At 33.7% G+C, this 20,942-nt stretch overlaps 1 protein-coding gene across 1 annotated transcript in view; it reads left to right on the top strand.

The window, feature by feature from the left end:
* The window catches only part of NCAM2 (neural cell adhesion molecule 2), a 306,656-nt gene that overhangs the window by 232,563 nt on the left and 53,151 nt on the right, over positions 1-20,942 (top strand). The window contains exon 12 of the mRNA XM_037378231.1: positions 363-536. Coding sequence (XP_037234128.1) covers positions 363-536 — 174 coding nt within the window. The remainder of the gene's footprint in view (positions 1-362; positions 537-20,942) is intronic.

The following is a 20,942-nucleotide window of genomic DNA, read 5'->3' as shown; positions in this document are numbered from 1 at the left end:
ACTGTTCTTATTGTTAAATTTTATATAAAGTTTGATATTCTCTTTCACATAATTATACAGTAAACAAATAATCTCTTACACTGATTTATGACTAAATTAGCTATTAAAAAGGATCATACTATAAAAGAAAGGCAGAAATGGAAAATATTTTTGCATAACTTCAGCATACAAGAAAATAAATGTGGTTTTCTTATAGTTCTGTATTAGAAAGTTTAAGTTCTTTATCTAATGCAAACATTATTGTATCATAATCATGTTTTCTTCCCTTCAAATTGCTAAGGAGACTTTTTGAGGTAGATTATCAACTGTTTAGGTCTGCCTAGTTGCTGCTGATTATTAAATTGATGTTTGTACTTTTTTAGATGTGCCATCAAATCCTTATGGAGTACGAGTTTTAGAGTTGTCACAAACCACTGCCAAAGTTTCATTCAATAAGCCAGATTCACATGGAGGTGTGCCCATTCATCATTACCAAGTGGATGTAAAAGAAGTAGCCTCAGAAACCTGGAAAATTGTTCGCTCCCATGGAGTTCAGAGTAAGTATACAGAAAATAAATGGAATTATTTTAACTGAAAAGAATGTCAAGGGAAAGCAAGCAAGCATATGCTGATTCTTTATTTCTCCATTAGTCTTAGTCCGGTAGCTGTATCTTCAGTTAACTTTAATGCAGACCTCTTTACACCAATTAGAAATTTTACTGTAATCTTGTAAAAGTCAACTGTTACTTTTTAGTTTTAAAAAAGTTTAGTGAAAAAAATTACAATTATTTTACATTTTTCACTGTTCAGTCAAGTAGATAAGAATATTTTTGAATCTATAAATTTCAAAGAGTAGAAATCACATAGCAGTTAGTTTGAGAATATGCAGTACATATGCAGTTAACTTAAAAATTTTAGGTACGCTATTATGTAATATTTAATCCTGGGCATTAATTACTGATTTTGAGCTACTCAGTAACCTTTCTACATACCTGTTAATATTCATGATGACTGTTTCAAAAGCATATCTACAAAGTATTTTTCAACAAACATTAGATGCCTTCTTTGCACTTCTCTAAAGTCAGAAAACAGTGTAAGCCTCCCCAAATTGAGAAGAATTCTTCAAGTACATTCCAAGTTGGGGTGTTTATGCAGAGTAATGTTAAGAAAATACATTCAATAGATCAGTAACCACTTGCATTCTTATTTACCCCTTGGTATTTTTAACAGGTAGGGCAAGTTAAAGCAGCCCCAACAGCCTTCTGATTTATACAGCAGGAGGTGAATTGTTGCAGCTATCAGCATAGTAATGGGAGAAAAAAATGTAGCAAATTATCTAATATGTGTTATTTTTTTCCCTTTCACATCCCATAATCCACACACAGAAATTCTGGATTGAGCAGAGCATGTTCCAAATTACCATTATTTCAAAAAAACCATGTAATGAACATGTCATCAACATAAATTCAAAGAAACATAATGACTTTTTATCTTTTGTTTTTCTTAACCAAACACAGTAACTGTAAATCATAGTAGCATTCATTTCAGTCCGGTATAGCTTCTGTTTCTTTCAGTACTAGAAGATCTAAAGAAGACAATGTGTTTCTTCTAGCTGCAGGGCTTACACATTAATGGACACTAGTGTACCACTTCTCTTCTTTTCATGTTACGTTTCAGACCAAGTTTGAGACTTTTTTCTCATAGCTACTTCCTTCAACGAATTTACAGTAAGTTTCTTTGATGAGAACTACAACATACCAAATACTAAAACCTGAAGTGACCAGTCTGTGTTAGTAGGGTACAATGCACTGAAATGAGAGCAAACCCAGGGACTGCAGAGTGCAATCACACAGACAATTTAAAGATAAATCCAGAAAAAAAAAAAAAAGGTCTTCCCCCTAAAACTTTCTTTCCTATAATTTCTGTTAATGTGAAGTTTATAAAAAATCAGCGATTACATTAGGAAAGATGTATACTTGACAGACCCTTGTTGTTATTGGAGTTGACAGGAGCTGCCTTCTTCAGTAGTTCACACTTTGATTTTTGAACATTCTTTCGGCATGACATGTTTTTAAGTTGTTGTATACAGTTGTTTTATTCATTTGGAGATTTCTATATAACATGAATTGATCTTCTTGGAATTATTTTAGTGCAATATCTCTTTGAATTATTCTAATATTTAAAAGCAGAGTAGAGTAGCAGGTACAAGTATCTGCTGCAGCCCTTATGAAGACAATACCACTGTGAAGTTGACTGTAAGTATTTAGGATCTCTGCTGCCATCCCTACTAAAATTGGATATACAGCTCCTTTGAGAAGAAGGCTGTATTAGTTTCAGCATGCCGTCATGTTATTTCCCCACATCTCCCTTTTGTGCAATTTTCCTTTTTTTCAGTTTATTCTCCTTTCTTGCTTGGAAGTTTTCAGGGGCTTTACCTTCTTTCAAGTACATATTTTCCTCTTCATGTCATTGTCCCTAGCTGTAACGCTGAGAGGTCACACTAGTTTTGGACATCTTGGAAGTACTTCTTAATGGCATGTATTATCAAAGACTATTCCAAGTGATGACAAAAAATAGTAAATATGAAAAACCTGAGAAGTTATCTTGGTATACAAATAGGTATACTTAGATAAATATTGGGAAGGTAAACTTTACTGAGATGACAGTGGGCAATTTTAAAAATTAATGCTAGATCCATAATTAATTCATGATGTTTTCTGAAATCTCTTTGTATACCCCTGCATAGAAAGATTGAGATTGTTTATCTTGTATTTTTTTCTGAATTTCTCTCTGAACTACTTTAGAAATCAAAAACTACTTTAGAATTTCAAGTATTTGCTATGCAGAAGGCATCTTGTTTTTGTAAACCTTGTTGGTGCTACACTATGTAATTTGATAGAGAAATCAAAAGGGATCTGGTTTCATTTATCATAAGTTCTTGCATATATTCTATAATGAGTTAAAAACTTGTTCTATTTGTGAGGTGCTGTAGGGCCAAACCAGAAAAACAAGATGTGTTACTGAAACACAGACTGAGCAGCCAGGAGCAGAAAAAGCCTTTGGAGGTGGACATGCCAAAAAACAGTATTTGTGGGAGGTTTTCTGACAAAAATACTGCTAAGTGTAACTGGAGGATTTCAGAACAGATTAGCCTTTGCTTGTTTTCTGAGCATTCGGAGAGTTTCAGCAAGTTTTCTAAAGCATGTTTAAACTTCTCTCCATTTACGTTTTAGCATACTTACAATGTCATTGTAAGAAAATAGTGAGATATCCTATTCTAAAACCCTCTTTTTGGTTACTGAAAGGTTTTTTAAAGAAGCTTCTCTTAGTATGAAGGCTTTTTTTTTTTTTCTTTATGCTTTTTGAGACATTTAGGATACTTTCAAGTCTTCTGAATGATTAAAAAAAATAAATGTTTTGGAGACAGTTAGACAGTTTCTCATTGTGCTTAGGGAACTATGGACCACTTTTCTACCATGCCTCAACATCTTCTCAGCTGAGTGACGAGAATGTTTAGACTACACACAGTCAGTATTTTGTATTAGGATTTGTAGTTGGGTCATCATAATTTTCATCTTGGTCAATATTCCTTAGTGGAAAAAAATATATTTTTTTTTCTCATTTAAGGGGCAAGTTTATGGCTAAGATTAAGATATAAATGCTGTTTACACAAGGACAGTTAACTGCTTGCACAACTCAAGTAATGATGCATACATAATGCATGAGTCATGATTTTTTCCCAGCAGCCAGTGATAAACTACGATGAAATTTTACAGGATGTCTTTTTATCAGGCTGATTTAACTCAGGAGTGATAAAACAGCACTGCAGCCCTTTCTTGCCAGCGTAGGTAATGTGTAAATTCCAAGACCATCTTTTAGGGGAAAGAGGCAGAAAAACTTACATGCAGGAGAAAATAGTGCCTGGGAGGCTCTTAGCCTTCCAATACAGAGATTGTCAAGACTAAACTGGGTCTTCTGGTCCCTCTCTACTATTACCAGAAGGAATAGTGTAGTTGTCTTCATACAGGCACAGAGAACAGCCATAAACTCATAAAATAAATGAAAACTATATTTTTAAATGAAACAAACATTGTGGAAATGTGCCTACAGAAGTTAGTTTATAAATAAAATGTTAATGAATAATGAACAGATGTTCCAAAAGATTTTTGAAATTGATTGATAATAATGCTAACAAGTCATTAATGCTCTTATGATTGTGATGCAATAGCTATGTATAAAACTTTCTACAAGTAGGTTTATAATTAACTGGGTGTTTTTAAATGAAAAATACAATAGATGCTTACCAAAGTTATTAGGCATTCTTATGTAATTAATCATCCAGTAAATACGAATAAGTTTAATCAGAAAAATTAAAGAGTATGAAATGGATTCAGTGCAAATCTGTTCAAAAAGCCTGCAATTCTTTTCATCTAGGAAGAACGCTGCCAGTTTCTTCAAAGAATCCCTCAAAAGGTAGCTTTTGTCTCAATCTCTACTAGTCTGAACTGTTTTCAGATTAAATTAAAGAGAAAATCCCAGAGTCTTGGAGCTGTAGCCAAAAATATCTGTTTCTCTATTCCCTCTCCTTTGTCTTTTATAATGAAGAAGATTTCATTTGGAAGTCTGTGCTGATTGCAGCTATTGAAGGAGAGCACAGAAAGCGAAGCAATCATTCTGATACACCAACTTCAGACTCTTTAGGGATTTAAAAGTCATAATCAACACTATCATAGTTCATCAAGAGATCAGTGAGCAAATGATAGCCAGATTTCTCTGCAGTTGTTAGGTGCTTTTCTGATTATGCAAACTGTTTTGTTGCAGGGTAGCTGCAAATCTGTTCGTAGCTCCACTTTACAGTGACAATGCAGTAGGGTCTCCCTGTGGGCTGGAGTCCAGAGGACAGGGGGGTGAGCAGGGACAGTCAGAGCTAACAGTGCCCTCAGGGTCCAGACATTTATGACCCTGTCAGTAGTACAAAGTCCACTAATCTTGAAGTAACAGAAATGCACATAATATTGGCAAAGTTCATTCTCCGAGAAGAGTTTGCATCCTTTCAGCCAGAGAGCTGGTAAATCCCTGAGTGTGGGATATTGACCATCCACCATCAAGAAGGAGATAAGAACCAGTGAAGAGCATTTGCCATGCTTTCTTCCGTAGACACTAAGAAACGAGTGAGAAGGTGAAGATACCTTTGCTGGGAAAAGTTGTCTTACCACAATATTCTGTGCAGTTTTATTTTTTTTTTTTTTAATGACGTTCACTTATCAGTTTCTGAGTAACCAGCTTAGACTTAATAAGAAAAAGCCTTCATTATTTTTTCCCTTTCAAACAGTATTGAGTTTTCCAAGGAAGAAATGGAATGGACTCAGAGACTGAAAATGACAGTGAAATTCAGTTCCAAAAGTCCCTTCAGTCCCTCAGAAAGCACCAATGGTATAACTAACCGAAAATCCATCAAGGTCTTGTTTCATCTTAATAGCATTATAAACACTACTAATTCTGGTTCACAGGTAGCAAATAATGCGTTCATAAAGAAAAGGACTTGGCTTATACACAGTCCTTAAACCACTGTGGAGGAGTGCTTGAAACCTGAAAAAAAAACACTCTGAAAACTTGTATGTCTTCAACAGGAATACATAAAACTTCATTTTGCAGTCAGTCAAACTCAGAATATAATGGGTATGGCCTCTGAAACTAGCCATTTTTCATTCCTTTTTCACATTTACAGACAGACAGAGAAATGTGTCAATGGATCTTTCTTTTCAAAGCATTAAATTTTATATAGGAATGAAATTCCAAGGAAAACCAGTTTCTGCATTTCTAGTGCCCCTCAATTTGCTGGTGACAGAGTAACATAATACAGTAAAACCCCAGACCATATTAAGATGATAATGGAAATTCACCTATGGGATATATGAATGGTTGGCATTTTCATTTTAGGGAACAGAGAGACACATTTGGGGAATTATGTAGCCAGTAATCTCTCTCTCACATGTGTCTCCCCCTATTTTTTCTCTTGCTTCCTCCAAACTGCAGCAAGTATTTTTACTCCCCTCTCTGAAAGGGAAAAAATGCAGTCTTCTTTTAAGAGATTTTCACAACTTTCTGCTGTCCTTTCATTAGGTCAATAGCTTTTTGATATGATATTCATCTCATGCATGTAGTGTATTTAGTATTTGTGTATTGTTCTTGTGTTTGGAAATTCTCAGATTTAAAATCAAAATAGCTTTTTTAATATTTATTTTCATCTATTGCTTTTCATGATTTTTTAGGAATGGTTTGATAGAATTCTAATTTTTTGTACTTTTTAATTTTTGAAATTAAATTATTATTATTTTACATAAAATCTCAATAAATAGGGAAGTCTGCTTGAAGAACAGGTAAAGGAAAGTCTACTCATTTCTTTAATGTTTTAAAATGTTTAGCAACATTTTAAAAAGGTTCAAGGTTTTCTGAGTTTTTAAGGAAGCTCCTAAAGCAGCAATGTCTAGATGATTTAGAATTTCTTATATTGGTAGCAAATTGTAGCATGAAATTACTTCAGGAAAGTGCATATAGCAGGACTTACAGATGGTAAAGTTGCAGCATCTTTACAATTACACCTTGCAAAACACTATTATTAAACAATAATAAGAAAGGAGAAGTAAATTGTAGTTTAGAAGGAAACAATACATTTCAGTCATTCATGTTTTTCTTTAACAGTGTAAACTTCATAAATTCGTGGCAGATGAAAATACAGAACCTATTTTGAATACCTTACCATTTTTTACATAGGGTGTTGTTTGTTTGTTTGTTTTTTCTTAGAGCATTTGCCTACTGGTATATTAATGTAAAATTAGCTGTAGTCATTTTAGTCACTGGTGAATCTGAGGATATTAATATGTAGTGATGCCCTAAAAATAACTTACTCAAAGAATGCTTATTCTGACATAATTTTTAATGCACTAAGTTCAGGTAACTACACAATGTGACAACCTTACATTATTCTTAACTTTCTACCTTAAAAATTAAAAATGTCTCATATAGTATATTTTTCTGAAAATTAAACAAACAACAAAACCCACCAAACAAAACAAAACAGCTGGGCTTAACTAGTGTCTCTAAGTCTTGTTTTTTTTTCAGGAAGTATTCTGTTGGGTTACAAGTCTTTTAACCAAATTATTCCTGGAGTTATAAGGCAGCATTTGTAGGATATTAACATAAAATATTTTCTATAATGGAAAAATTATATAATCTAAAGTTAAACTACATTTCCAAAAACATGGGGTAGAAGAAAGAATACAGAAAATGAACATGATATGAAAGCTGCTTTTCTGAATCTGTTTATGTCTTTTGAATTTTAATCGTCAAGCATATTTTCTCTTTCTTCTTTGGATGGCAAAAAGTAGATGTTTTATGAAATAATGCACCAAATATAATGTGATTCAATAATGAGTGTATTATTTGTAAATATATTTCATGCAGTAATATCAAAACGTGCCAGCGATGCTTCATCAACATATGCTTACAATTTTTTTTTTACTGAGTATTTTGTTGAAGCAGACAATTTTGAAAGTCTTGCGGTAGCATAATCAGGCTATGTACGAAAAGCAGTTTAATATTTTGTTAAATATAAGTGTTTTTAAAACTTTCCATTATAATGCAAAATGAAAGGATGAAAAACATTACAGCCTAACAAATGTTGAAGTCTGTTCTTTGTACAAGAAAATGAAATCCATTGACAGGTGGACTACAAGTGGTATTATGTTACATATCTGAAAAATAAACATAACATATAGAAAGAATCAAAGGCATTTTTCTTAAGAAAAAAATACTAAGAAAGTTTGTACAGCATCTTATCTTTTGCAAATTGAAGATCAATAAATGTAATATTTTGGTTTTAACTATTAAGGGGTTCTCAGACTTTAAGCACTACTGCGGGTACTTGCTTTCAACATAACAACTTCTTTTCTTTCTGCTTCTTGACAAGTTGGAGATCAAATCTGGAATTAGTAATTCTTTGTTATTTCACATTCAAATCTCAGCAGGTTCAGTTCATTTTTTTTCATCTAAGTACATTAAATTTCATGTACTTTGTGAAATCATAGAATAATTTTGAAGCAAAGGGACCTTGTGATCATTGGCTCCAAACCCCGCAGGTCACAGCAAAGCCAGCTTCCAAGTTTTGTTAGGGCTTTGTCCTGAGTTTTGAATTTCTCTATTAATGGAAATTACATATTTAGTGGTTCGTTTGAGAAACAAGGCATTTCTTAAACAAGGTCTCATCTGTACTATTTTTTCACATGCATTTAACATATTTTTTTTTTAGGCATGTTCTAGTAGAGAAAGGATTTTCTGTTACACAAGATCTGCTTTTGAATTGCTGTGCTGTGTGTTATGCTTGGTACTGTTGCTCTTTTTACTATACGTGTCCTTAAAGTTAGAGGAAGTTATGTACATACCAGTGTTGATGAGGTAATTAAAACTTGAAGTGTTCTAGCTCTGTAATGCTTTTTACTTTTGAATTGGCTATGCCAGTGAGAAGGCATGCCTGAGTGTAGGCAAACCTTATTATAATTCTTCTAGTCAAAAAATATTCAGTGATTTTAAAATAAGGACATTCCATTTTCTTTTTTACTTTTTATAGTACATATAATGTTCCAAGCAATGAAATGGTGTTTTTTCCTGTGTCTGTGCAGTTAAGAGTTTTGGGTAAAACTACTGAACTTCATATTCTGTCTTCAAGCAAGAGTTTCTGAGAGACATCACACAAACAGATATTCTCTCAGAAGACTACAGTTTTATAGTACATGGTTTTCCACTGAGATTTCAGAAACACCATTATGGAAAAAGATATTCTTTCTTATGGTAAAATATATCAATTACTGGATCTTATTATTGTCACAGGGAGGAAATTGAATTGTCATGTCATCTTAGATTTTAGGGTTTGTACTTTTTGCTTCTTTTGTACTGAAGCATGAAAGTATGTACCCCATTGATTACTAAAACGCTCTCCCAGTGTAACAATACTTCATCTTTAAACTGGGAAGACTTTCAAATGGATTCCTGAGGGATATGAACCCCATATCATTAAATAGTTTTCATAATGAGTTTAAAGATTAAGTATAGTATATCTGTATAATTTGTAGATCTAACAGAAAGAAGTTGCAAATATTTTGGTAGCCTAGGTCAGCATTCAAAATTGTTTTAATAGTTGAAAATCTTCAATAATGTCTAGTGCAAACTGCTAAAAGCAGAAGGAAAAAAATGTTCATTAACCTGTTCCTGTAGCTGCCTGTCAAAATTTGGGGAAATGCATTTTTAGTAAGTATTTGAGATATTGAATTCCTTGGCATATCTGTCAGATTTGGCTTCCTATGACATAAATTGTGATCACATTCAGGTCTAAAATGACACTGTCTATTCCTGAGAAGTGTTTCTTCATTTCTGGAATATCATGTATGTATTGCAGAAATTTAGAAGTACCTGAAGTCTCTGGGATTTTTGTACATGTTAAATGATGCCATAAGTCATTCAGAAAACACTCCTGGGTTCTGAATTCAGCTTTGGAATCTGGTTCTCCATTTAGCAGACCATTAGGCAGTCAATTTAAGACCATTGAAAACCTGGATTAAAAAAAACTGGAAAACCAAACCCCAAAAATTTGTTGCCACTTTATACCCAACTTGTACCTGAGCAATTCAGACACAACATGGAGGATTTTAAAATGTCACATTGATTGTCATATTGTCAAATTTACTTAAATTAACGGTTTAACTTTTTAAGAAATTGTCTGTTGTCAATAGGTAATAAATGATGATACTGAAAAAATAAATAGATCATTCCTAATATAAGTTAAAATACTTATGGTACTATTGCTAAGCCTAAACTCATGACTTTTCTTTTTCAAAAGAAACTGTATAATTAGGTGGATTCAAAAATAGTTTTCTCAACTTAAACCAACTTTCAAATTACAAGAATGCGGGAGTTGCATATACATATATTATTAAGCTATAGTGATGTAAGATGCCCTACAAATAAGAAGTCCTTAATGTTAATAAATCTGAATTCTTGGGATAAAATTGTGTGATACCATTTGCAATATGTCATACAATTAAGAGAAAAAAATGTGATAGAATGGATGCAATTTACAACCAATATATAGTACTATTAAATAGTAGGGAAAAGATCATTTCTTATTGAAATTAATTTGTGTGTACACCTGCATGTAAGAAAGTTATTCAGCCCTCTCATTCTGTCTCTATACTATTCTTGGCCTCTGTCCAGCTTAATCTTTGCTGTAAAAGTCTCATGTGGGTGGTAAGGTTGGTCTGTTAATAAATGTCTTAAAATAAATTACATGGACCAATTAGAGGGACTGGAAAGTGAGAAGAAACGTAAAGGGGAATCTACATTTAAGTATTTCATATTTTTACACAGACCTAAAACATTAGGAGAATGAAATGTACTTTCAAAATTCAAAGCTAAAGAAAATGTCATAAGAAGAGAACCCAGACAATTTACTTCACAGCAGGAGTTCATAACTGAAAGCAACTGAGTGTTATGTAGATATAAACACTGCCAATATCTGAGGCTTCTCTCCTCTTCAGTAGCTTGTAATTCTGTTTTTGCAATTGCATTTAGTCAAACAGTCAAAGCTCATTGCAAAACGTGATTTATGTTCAAGTGTGGTTTTTTTTTTAAAAACACGGACTTTGAAATCTGTAAGAACAAATGCAAGATACTTTGATTTCAAGAAGCATGTAGTAAATATTTTAAGAAGCAATTAAGTGGAGAATCCCTTTTTCCAAATACATTTCACCTGTTGTTCGTCTGTTATGATTACTCCTGGCTACTCTGTGTTTAGACCTTTTCGGGCTTTTTATGATGGGACACTCTGAAGCAAATTTGCAGTGCACATTCTGAACTGATGTAAAGGTCTTGCTGATCTGGCTTGGAAAGGTAAATCTTGTTAAAAGTGATGCAGTGCAATACTGGATATGAGTAACTGATAAATGAAACACATGGTGCAGCTGCAAATTTTGTCTTTCAAATCTGTATTGTATTCATCTGCATTTATTTTGCATTGCTAATATGCTTACAAAAAGGTAAACTACATTTATGGAATATTTATACATATATAAACTTCTGCTGCATTTTTAATATGAAACAGAAAAATGTTCCTGGAGGATAGCATATTCTTTAAGTATCTTCAAGGTCACTGAAAGGCAGAGTAGTTATGAACAGAGTTTGCATTCTGCTGCATTCAACAATGAGAACGGAGAGATAGCATATCCCTATCTGTATTACATTTCATGATATCACTAAATTAATCTCCTTTTTATCACTTTTTTTTCTCTACTCTTTCTCCGTTGGCAAGAAATAAAGTATAGGATGCAGAAATAGAATGGGGATGAGGAAGAAAAAGTTATGAATGAAAATTATCTTTGCATGTAAGAAGCAAAAGAACAGTTGTTGAAATCATCACTCATGTCAACCTTGAGGTCTTTGCTTTTTGACAGTACTGAATGTCACTAAAAGACACATTTGGCATCACATTTTAGTCCCTTTGCTTGTTGCTGTGAGGATGACATGCTTGATGATAGCAATCACCAGGAGCTGGTTTGTTCTTTCCTCAAGTGGTGGTGGTGATATTTTTTCCAGCTCCAGCATTTGGTAACAGAGCACGTAGTCGTAGAGTATCTTTTTCTCACACTTTGTGTACTCTGGAGTTGAAAATTGCATAGGTTAGAGGAATGACAGACAGAACTCCTATGTCATAACCTGCTTCTTAGGTAACTCCAAGACTGCAGCAAATTGGTCATAGGACAATTAGTATTAATGAGAGCTTCGAGTTTAAAAAATCTGGTCAGTGATAATGCACCATTCAAGAGAAGTGCATAGGAAATCACTTTTGTTGGCATTCAGGCTTAGTGGCTTGTTTGGAACATAAAAATGAGTAAGTAGTTTAGAAAAGAGAAAATCATGCATTACATTTCTAATAATTAAGTAATTGGTATTTTATAGTACGTAATTGTACATTGGTAAAATTGAGAAAAGATGTAGATTTTATATATGTTGTTCTGTTTAGTACTATTAGTATGCAGAATTAAAACTGAAAAATGTTGGGAGTTTCAAATAGCAGTCTCAATTGACATGCAAGGCTTGTTAACGCACATTAATTTGCCTGTTAAAAAAAATCACTACTTCTATGAGCAGAGCATTAGAAATTTTTGTGCTCTGTAGATATTCCTTTGGCTTAGCATTAAGAATTCCTGAATTCTTGATATATCTCTCTTGGAGCTTTGTGATAGTACAGATATATTTGTAGTAATAAAAAAAAAATGTTAATTTTCTTAGGTGTTTCATGTCCATCTAGTTAAGAAAGGCCATCTCTTATTTTTATCTCTAACATAGTGCTGTTTTGTAACACTGTAAGAAAACTAGTGAATTGTATAACAATTCACTATATATATAATAATATATATTACTAGTAATAATATAAACTATATATATAATAATATAACAATTGTGATAAGTAAAAAAACCTAGGGAGTTTCATGAAATATCTTAAATCTGTTGCAAAGTCTCAAAGGATAAAAAAGATCATTGTAGCTGGGCAGAACTTGGCTGACAATAGGAAGATGGTGCAATTAAAAGTAAACTGTCATTTTCTTAGCCTTTGAAAGCATTTTCTGTAAGGTTTGGGTGGAGGGGTGGGGTTTTTGTGGTGGGTTTTGTGTGTTTTTTTGTGATAAAAAGTCAAGATATTTGGACCAGTAATCAGTTATTATTTTAGGAGAAGTTGTTTGTTTGGATCTGACTTACACCCTGCTCTACTAAAAGCAGTCACCAGATGCTTACCCAGTTTTACCAGCTTCAAGTGGCAGTTGTGTCACACCGAAAGGAGCTTGCCTGCTCAGCCTCTTGAAAATAGATCTGAACTCACTCTGTGAAGTCAGTCAGGTGGAAATCAGCTCCATCTAAAGCTGTGCACCTGGGCACGGTTCTGCCCTCAGACTGGCAAGCCCCGTTTGCTGGTGACTGTGGTGATGCAGAAATGTGGTGTCTTGACTCAGGTGGGAAGTCACCCATGTCACATGTCAATGTATTGCCAGAATGTACCAAGGTCTCCCATACCTGCCTTTCTTGAACAGTAATATGGTCCTCAATACTCTGGGCTTGCCGCACTGTTAGCCACCATATACATATTTGACCTAATGTATTCCAGATGCACGGTGGAAACTACTGTGGACTTCATGCTTAGAAGATACAAGGTTTGTCTGCTATGAATTCAGGGAGGCCTACCTCACCTTTTTCTCAAGATCTCTCAGTAACAAAGAAATCACAGGTGGAGTTTGGAATGTAGAAGACCCTTTTCAACTCCAGTTTTGTGTTGCAAATTTCAAATGGAATATTGGCTCTACAACAGGATCTCCACATTAGGAACAGCAGAAAAACAGGCAGGAAAAACTGAAATACAAGTAATTCTTTCTGCCCTACAAGGAAGTGCAAGAGATTCTAGATTCTGGCATATATGAGATAGACTAGGGTAGGATACAGTCTGATTTATACAGTTGAAGAATGAGAGAAAATGGTGTAACTGCAGCAAGCATAGAAGAAACGAAGTATGCATTCATAGTTAACCCCCAGTCTCCCCCCTCAAAATATTCTCCTTCTTTCAATAATACAGGGCGGATTCGGATTCAGACCTTGATATAAGACAGGGAAAACATAGTGGCATTAGCTAAAATCTAACAACCAGCATGTTCTTTGTAGTCTCCTATTAAAGGGAATCCTTGTTCACCTTAGAAGACCCTGTTTTATTTTGTGGGTCATCTCCCAGTAAACATTGTTTTTAGGTTTGAAGGGTGTTCAAAAAGAGAAAAAAAATGGAATAAATGAAACAGTATAAATGATCTTAATAAGAGCCTTAAGTGCCCTTCTGCAATGAGATTAACACAGTTATTCCTTTACTGCATATTGTAGTATTGTATATTCACTCAATAAAATGTTACTTACTTAGAAGACTTAATTTCATTGTCTTTATGTGTTCATATTGGCAATGGAAGTTCAGGTATTCAGTGGCCTAGAAATTTTTGTTATAGGAAAACTTTAAAACTAATGTCTACAGAAAATAAATTTAATTTGTGGAAGGTTTAACTTCATCAGATTATATTTAGCATTGTAATTTGTACTATAAAAATCACAGCAATTATAGTCACATAAATATTTAATAACGAACCCTCATGCTGCTAAACCGAGAACATTAGTCACATGTTAGAAAGCATTTTGAACAGTACCTTCTTTTTGCGTGATTAGGGGAATATCTGGTAGCAGTCCAAATCCCCATTGATTTTACTGTATTGTTTTATTGTTTCATAAAAAGTTCTAAGTGGAGCCCTTTTCAAATGGCTGGCTGTTTCTTCAAGCAGTAGACTTTAAAATCCTTGCATTAAGAAGTGCACAATAGTTTTATAGCAGAGGAGAAAATGGGGTTTCAAGAACCAAGGTAGTATTCACCTTTAATTTATAGATCATGGAAAGATTACTTGGAAGGAACCTCTAAAATTTATCTGGTCCAGCTACCTCCTTGAAGCAGGCTTGGTGCCAATCCTGGATCAGGTCAGGCACGGCTTTGTCTAACTAGGTCTCAAACCACAAGGATGGAGATTCCTCACCCTTTTGTCTTGGTGTAATTTGTTTCAGTGCTTCATTTCCCTCCCATCATGTAAGTGTTTCTAGTATCTGGTCTGAACATGCCCACCTGCAGCTTGTGACTGTTGCCTTTGTTATGCTATTTGCCACTGTTGAGAAGAATTTCACCCCACTGTTTCTGTCTCCACTGCAAAGGTGTGGTAGGTGACTGTTAATCACCTCTTGTCATTCTCTTAATCAGACTCAATAAGCCTGGACACCTTTGTATTGTGCCCTAGGATTCTCTTGGTAGCTCTCTGCTGGACCCTGTCTGGTTTCTTTTTGTTCCTGGACACACAGTCCCAGGTTTGTCCCTACATAACTCGAGTGGGACAATAAGTTCTCCCCAATCTGCCAGCTCCAAATACAGCCCGCGCAGGCAGGCTGCCATGCTGGTCACATTGAGCTATGCAGCCTGGTCTGGATGTGTTGGCCTGCTGCGTGCATCTGTTCCTACATGAACCTTTCAGCCTCACTAGAAAGACCCTTTCACCCTTGCCCCAAAGACCTACATGTATCTTTGATCTATCCAAGGTTTCTATTGGGCATCTTCTTGATGCCTGCATGGCTGAACATCAACGGATAGGCTTAGCCAGACAAGACTCTGCTGTCTCTGCTGCTGTCGCTATTTTACCTTCAGTAGAATTAGAGAACTGGGATTTGGGCTAACATGTTTTAAACTACAAGAGTGCGATCAGTTCTTCTAAGGCCTGAGCCAAAGGTCACCAGTCTCCATGATATTCATTTCCATAATTTTGACTGACTTAATTTAATGCTTCTAAATTTTAAGTTAACAAAAGATTAGCCATCAATGAAAGTTGTTTAATTTATCATCAAATAACACTTCAGAACACCCACAATCCTATGCACACAAAAATGTGACAAATTATTTCTTAAAAGCTGGTTCTAAAATATTTATTTATTTATTTAAAGCAAAGGTTCAATGAGTACTTGGAGGAGACCTGACATTTTAAAAGTTGGGTTATTCAAAGAGCATTTGGGTTTAAAATGCATTTAAACTGTGGTTTTATGTATTTCCATTTTAGTCTATTGAATTGTGTAAAGATTTGGTTTATTAAGTATGCCTTTGTTTAACTTAATAAGATCTTACAGGGAATATCAACTGTTTCAAGCACTCTCTCTCCCAAACCTTAAATATAGTGGTACCGAGTAAGTTTTTAATTGTCTGTTCTTTCATTCTTCTTTCCTTTTCCCCTTCCATTCCCTGCTGTCCTCCCTTTCCTGTTCCTTCCCTTCCATTTGTGTTCCCTTTATGATATACAAGTACCTTTTATGGAAGTTAACTGTATTTGTAAAAAATTGGTATTAAGCAATTGGGATTGGTCATCATAAAGGTACTATAGAAAATTTTAAAAATAAAAATGTGGAGAAAAGGATAGAAAAGAGAGGTGGGGTGGGGCGGGGCGGGGTGGGGTGGGTTGGGTTGGGTTGAGGTTTTTTGCCCAAAAAATGTATCATCCCAATACTCAGTGAAACTTTGAGTATCTTTGCATTTTAAGGCGTGTTACTACAGTTGAAGGAAGGAAGCACATCTTGTTAGCATGATAAAAAAATATTGGTTTTGTTGTCCCCTGCAAAAAACATAATTTTGTAAGAGACTTCTTACTAAAAACTAAACCAACATGTAATGTTTTTGTGCACATTAGAGTTAAATAGAATGTAATCAAAATAGCAACATAAGATATTTATAAAGGAACAATACAGAAACAATTGAATGAAAGCAGTGTTGTGTCACACCTGAAGAAAGGAAAGTTGATTATGGGGCAAAACGTTGGGTTATATAAGAATATAAAGAAATTAAAGAGAAAAGAAATTTGGAAAACTGGCCTACATCAGTTTTAGCTGATGATACGAAAAAATAGGAAAGTTAGGACAAAAGCCGATTATTTTATGGATAATCAGTATATCCATTGCATATATTTTCTCATTGTATATTCATAAATTCACATTTTATACTATTAGAAGGTTTCTTTGTGGAAGAGAAGATTCTGCAACTTTAGTGTACTAAAGAAAATAGCAGCTAGAAAACTTCAGTTAACAAGTGAACTACGGATATATGAACTACTTCTAATTTGCAATAGATATTGTTTTACTAATCCAAAAGGATTCTGTTATACGCTGAAAGCAATGGAGAAGTACAAAATATTTTAGACAACTATAGGATAAAAGTATAATTAGCATGGTTTCATTTCATTTTAAATTAGAATGTGTGTTTGAAAAATCCCATTTTAATGGTGGTAATGAAAATCTGTCAAAGGTAAATCCTAGTTGCAGAGGATTGTGGATAGGACAAAAGGCTAATGAGTACAAGTCACAGAATTTGTTCATAAGATGTTATATGTTATTGTCAAGTTGAGATAACAAAAGTGTGAAGGAGGTATCATGATAATATGGGCTTTTTTATCAGTGGGAGTACAAATAGTTTTTGTCAGCCTGTAGCCTAAAATTATTAAATACAATTATTTATTTTTTTTTTCATTTTTCTTAACACTAGTTTGTGTAAATTAATTATTTGATATGCAGTTCATGCAAATATGTTTCTACTATTCTACAAATATGAATAAGGTTATGGAAACAGTTTACTGATACAATGATCCATCTCAGTAAATTGCTTTTGTTCCAGGAATGTTTCTCCTAGTTTTTTGTTTGTTTGTTTGTTTGTTTCTAAAATGTATGCTGTGCTGTGATTTAGATTAAATACAGGTTGAATTAAGAGTGTTTTTAAAATAAATAAACTAGAAAATTAATTTCTAAAGAAAACCTATTCATTGTTACATCCTAAGTATCTTAAATGACAAAACCCATCTTCTGGATTCATACTGATTCAATGTATTATAAACTGTGTTATCAATCAGCAAATTTGGTCTTTTCTGGGGACTTTGGATTAAACTCTTGCTTGATTTATTTTCATTAATTTATAGCAGTGTACATTTTGTAACTGTAGTTGTCCCATAGATTACTTAATCTTTTCTTTTTTTGATAAAAATAGCTATCAAAGATAATCCCCTGAATGATTTCATGCTGGGGATGCTACTTCTGGTTCAATTTGTATACCGACACCTCAGAATCCCACATAATAAAAATAAAAAATAAATACATAGAGAAAAGGAGTTTAATGAGATAATTGTGTTTTGGAGGCTGTACACAAAATATTAAAACAATTTTTGCCAAGTACATTTTTTACATCAAATACTGAAAGGGATTTTATAAGGGAATTATTAATGTTCCTGAACATTATATTATATTAATTTTACCTGATATGCCACACGATTTATCTTTATTTACAGGCAAATTATATATATTCACAGTTAATTAAGCCACTACAATTTTTATTCCAAAATAATGCAGTCATTATACATTATAGTGCGAAGAATGATGGAAATTCCTGACAGAGCCATTCTCTCTGATTTTTAAAATGGTTATATTTGTTTCTGTGTATACATTTTACAGAATGACTTAAGGCTTGATATTGTCTCCATATAATTAATAGAAGTTACTCCAATGATTTCACTGGCAGTAGGGTTCACTACCATTATGATTATTTTCATGTAATGTCAGCTTCAAATATTTTCATTAATAAAGCTCATTTATTTTTGTTAGTGGAATTCTGACATTTATAGCCAGATGCTTGAAACAGTATTTATGAAATTCATTGTTATTTAGGCAAGGCAGACAGATGGAACCAAGACAATGTGGCTGTTTCTGCATATGAATAAACATTTTGCCTATTGTGTTGAAATTTTTTTTATTTTTTTTTTTCCTGTATTTCGCCCTCGTGGCAATTTCTAACTTCATTTTGTCAACATTCCTGTGAGCTAACTTGGTGAGGCTCGGCTAAAAAAAAAAGCTTTTATACTCTTCCTCTTCCTGTGCAAACACATGTATTAAACAAAACAGTGTTGCTGATCCCAGGCAGAATGAAGTTTTGGGAGAAATTCTCCAGACTGTTTGGCATGTACAAAAATACAAGACATTTGCACAGGACATCAGTACCATAGGTTCCTCACTGTTCTCTCATCACATGTGCTACTGCCATAGGTTCCTCACTGATTTCTTCCCATACTTTTTTTTTCAGTCCTTAAAAAAAACTGACTCATCATCACAGAGAAACCTGTTTAAGCTTAATTAAAATGCTCTTAATTTTTCCCTCTGAAAGACATTGAAGTATTTACAGGGGACTCAATTTTTCCTTAAGAGTAATAAAACAATGAGGAAAAGGTGCAGCAAAGTGCTGCTGAATCAAACCACCATGTGTTAACCTGCATTATATTTGATCATCATTCAGTCTGCGTAGTAATAGAGATACAGACAAGAGGGGGGAAAAATAGGGAAAAAAAACATCCTGATATCTGTAATACTTCTTTGAGAGAAATTTTGCACTGCTGCCACTGTCAAATATATTTGAGTGACTATGATATTTCAGCAATGATATGTCTCAGCTACTTTGTTTCAAAATAAATTTATATCCTACTTTAGTTAGATCTGACATCCTCAAGGGGCTGAATTTGGATCTGGAAGAACATTGTTCTATGCAACAGATAGCTCTCCTATGAGAACAGTGCATTGATGTGATATTTCTGTTAGTTAACCTCATATAAGATCTACTTTGGGATTAATGTAGTGTAACTGTACTATTAGTTCCTCTAACCTTCCTTGCTTTGGTGATGGTTTATGTGCTATATCACAGTTCTTTAGAAGATTTCTGGGCTAAGTTTCTGTTGGTGCAGACAATTCAATATGCCAGACATTTCCCCTCTCATTCTACTGTAATAAGATAATATAAACAACCTACCCCTGGACCAGAAAAGCAGCTGGGAATTTTTTGTTGGTTGGTTGGTTGGTTGGTTGGTTGGTTGTTTTTTATCGACTTGGATTTATGGTACAATTTATTTCACAGCAAATCTGTCAGATGTTGTTTTCCTATGGTTCATCTTGACAGCATTTAAGATCCTGCAATAATAAATTAAAGTTTTCTCGCTGAAATGCTTACACTCTGAAATAGTATGGACTTCTGCATTTTTCCTACCTGAAATATTTGTGTCGGTTTTTTTCTGTAATGCATTTTTCCTTCAATGTTTTAGATTTTCTTGCAAATTAGAATAATCTATATAATAAAAAATAAGGACATTATTTTTATTGTTACTTAAACTAGGATTCTTGCCACAGAATAGGTTAAACTGAATTTTGCTGTTCAGTAATGTTTAATTCTTTTTGGTTCTTGTGTGCCTTTTTAAGATCTGGTCTACATTTTTTTTAAAAAAAAAAAAAAAGTTCCTTACATACCCTGTCGTAAAAGTATTTACAATTTTATCTTAAACTCTCTATACAGTATATTAAACCAAAACAACTGCTTATTTCCTCTGTCATGAACTCCTCCACAGGTACCATGTGACTTGCAGCCTACCTTTCTTCTTATAAATGGAAAACACTAAGGTCTGAGCTTATTATTAACATGTGCATCATGTTAATTGACCCCAGGAATACCTGCAGAGTTCACAAGAGAATATTCTAGGTTTTTCCTCTTTGGAGTAGTTCTTCAGAGTCTGCTTCTGAATGTTACCAGTTACTATATGAATAATCCCAGCAAAATCAATCAGTGGACAACATTGTATTCTCCAGATAAAATGTGCAGATACTGTGAAGAGGAAAGCAGTATAAAAACAGAAACAGTAGTTAGAACAGGTAGAAAAAGATGGAAAAAATTAATATCGTACTGTGAAAAAAATAAAGGACTTTAACTTTCAGTATATTTGGGACTTGATATATGCAAATGAATATACCATTGCCATAATTCACACATAGGTATGCAGTGGACCAATTGTTTTCAAATTCAGATACTTAAAGTCCTATGTTTCTTTCAGAATATTATTTGAAATTTTTTATATCTAATTACTTCAGTGGTCATTGAAAATGGTAACCAAAATATCCTTTGTGGCCAGGGCTGTGAGCTATGGACTTCTGTAAAAAGAGTTTCACTTGTATATAGAAAGATGATTAAGCTGATTTTATACTTACATGACAAATATGTACCTTTAAAAAAGCCATGTTTATTAGGTATTCTTTTCCATTCTCAACATTCTCAAAAATGTAAAATATTTAGCAGTCAGTGAAAGTTTTATTACCTATATTATTTTTAAGCCATGCACTCTTGTTACATTTTTGGGACAGTTCCTTAATCTTACTGATTTATTCTAAATATTCTTTTACAATTAGAATATTTAAAGTGTTCTTATCAAGAATGGTTGTTTTCTTTGTTTTCCAGGAGG

Source organism: Falco rusticolus, chromosome 2 (assembly GCF_015220075.1).
Source record: "Falco rusticolus isolate bFalRus1 chromosome 2, bFalRus1.pri, whole genome shotgun sequence".
NCBI classification, from domain to species: Eukaryota; Metazoa; Chordata; class Aves; order Falconiformes; family Falconidae; genus Falco; species Falco rusticolus.
The sequence above is the reverse complement of the archived record's forward strand: the minus strand, read 5'-3'. Positions and strand labels throughout refer to the sequence as shown.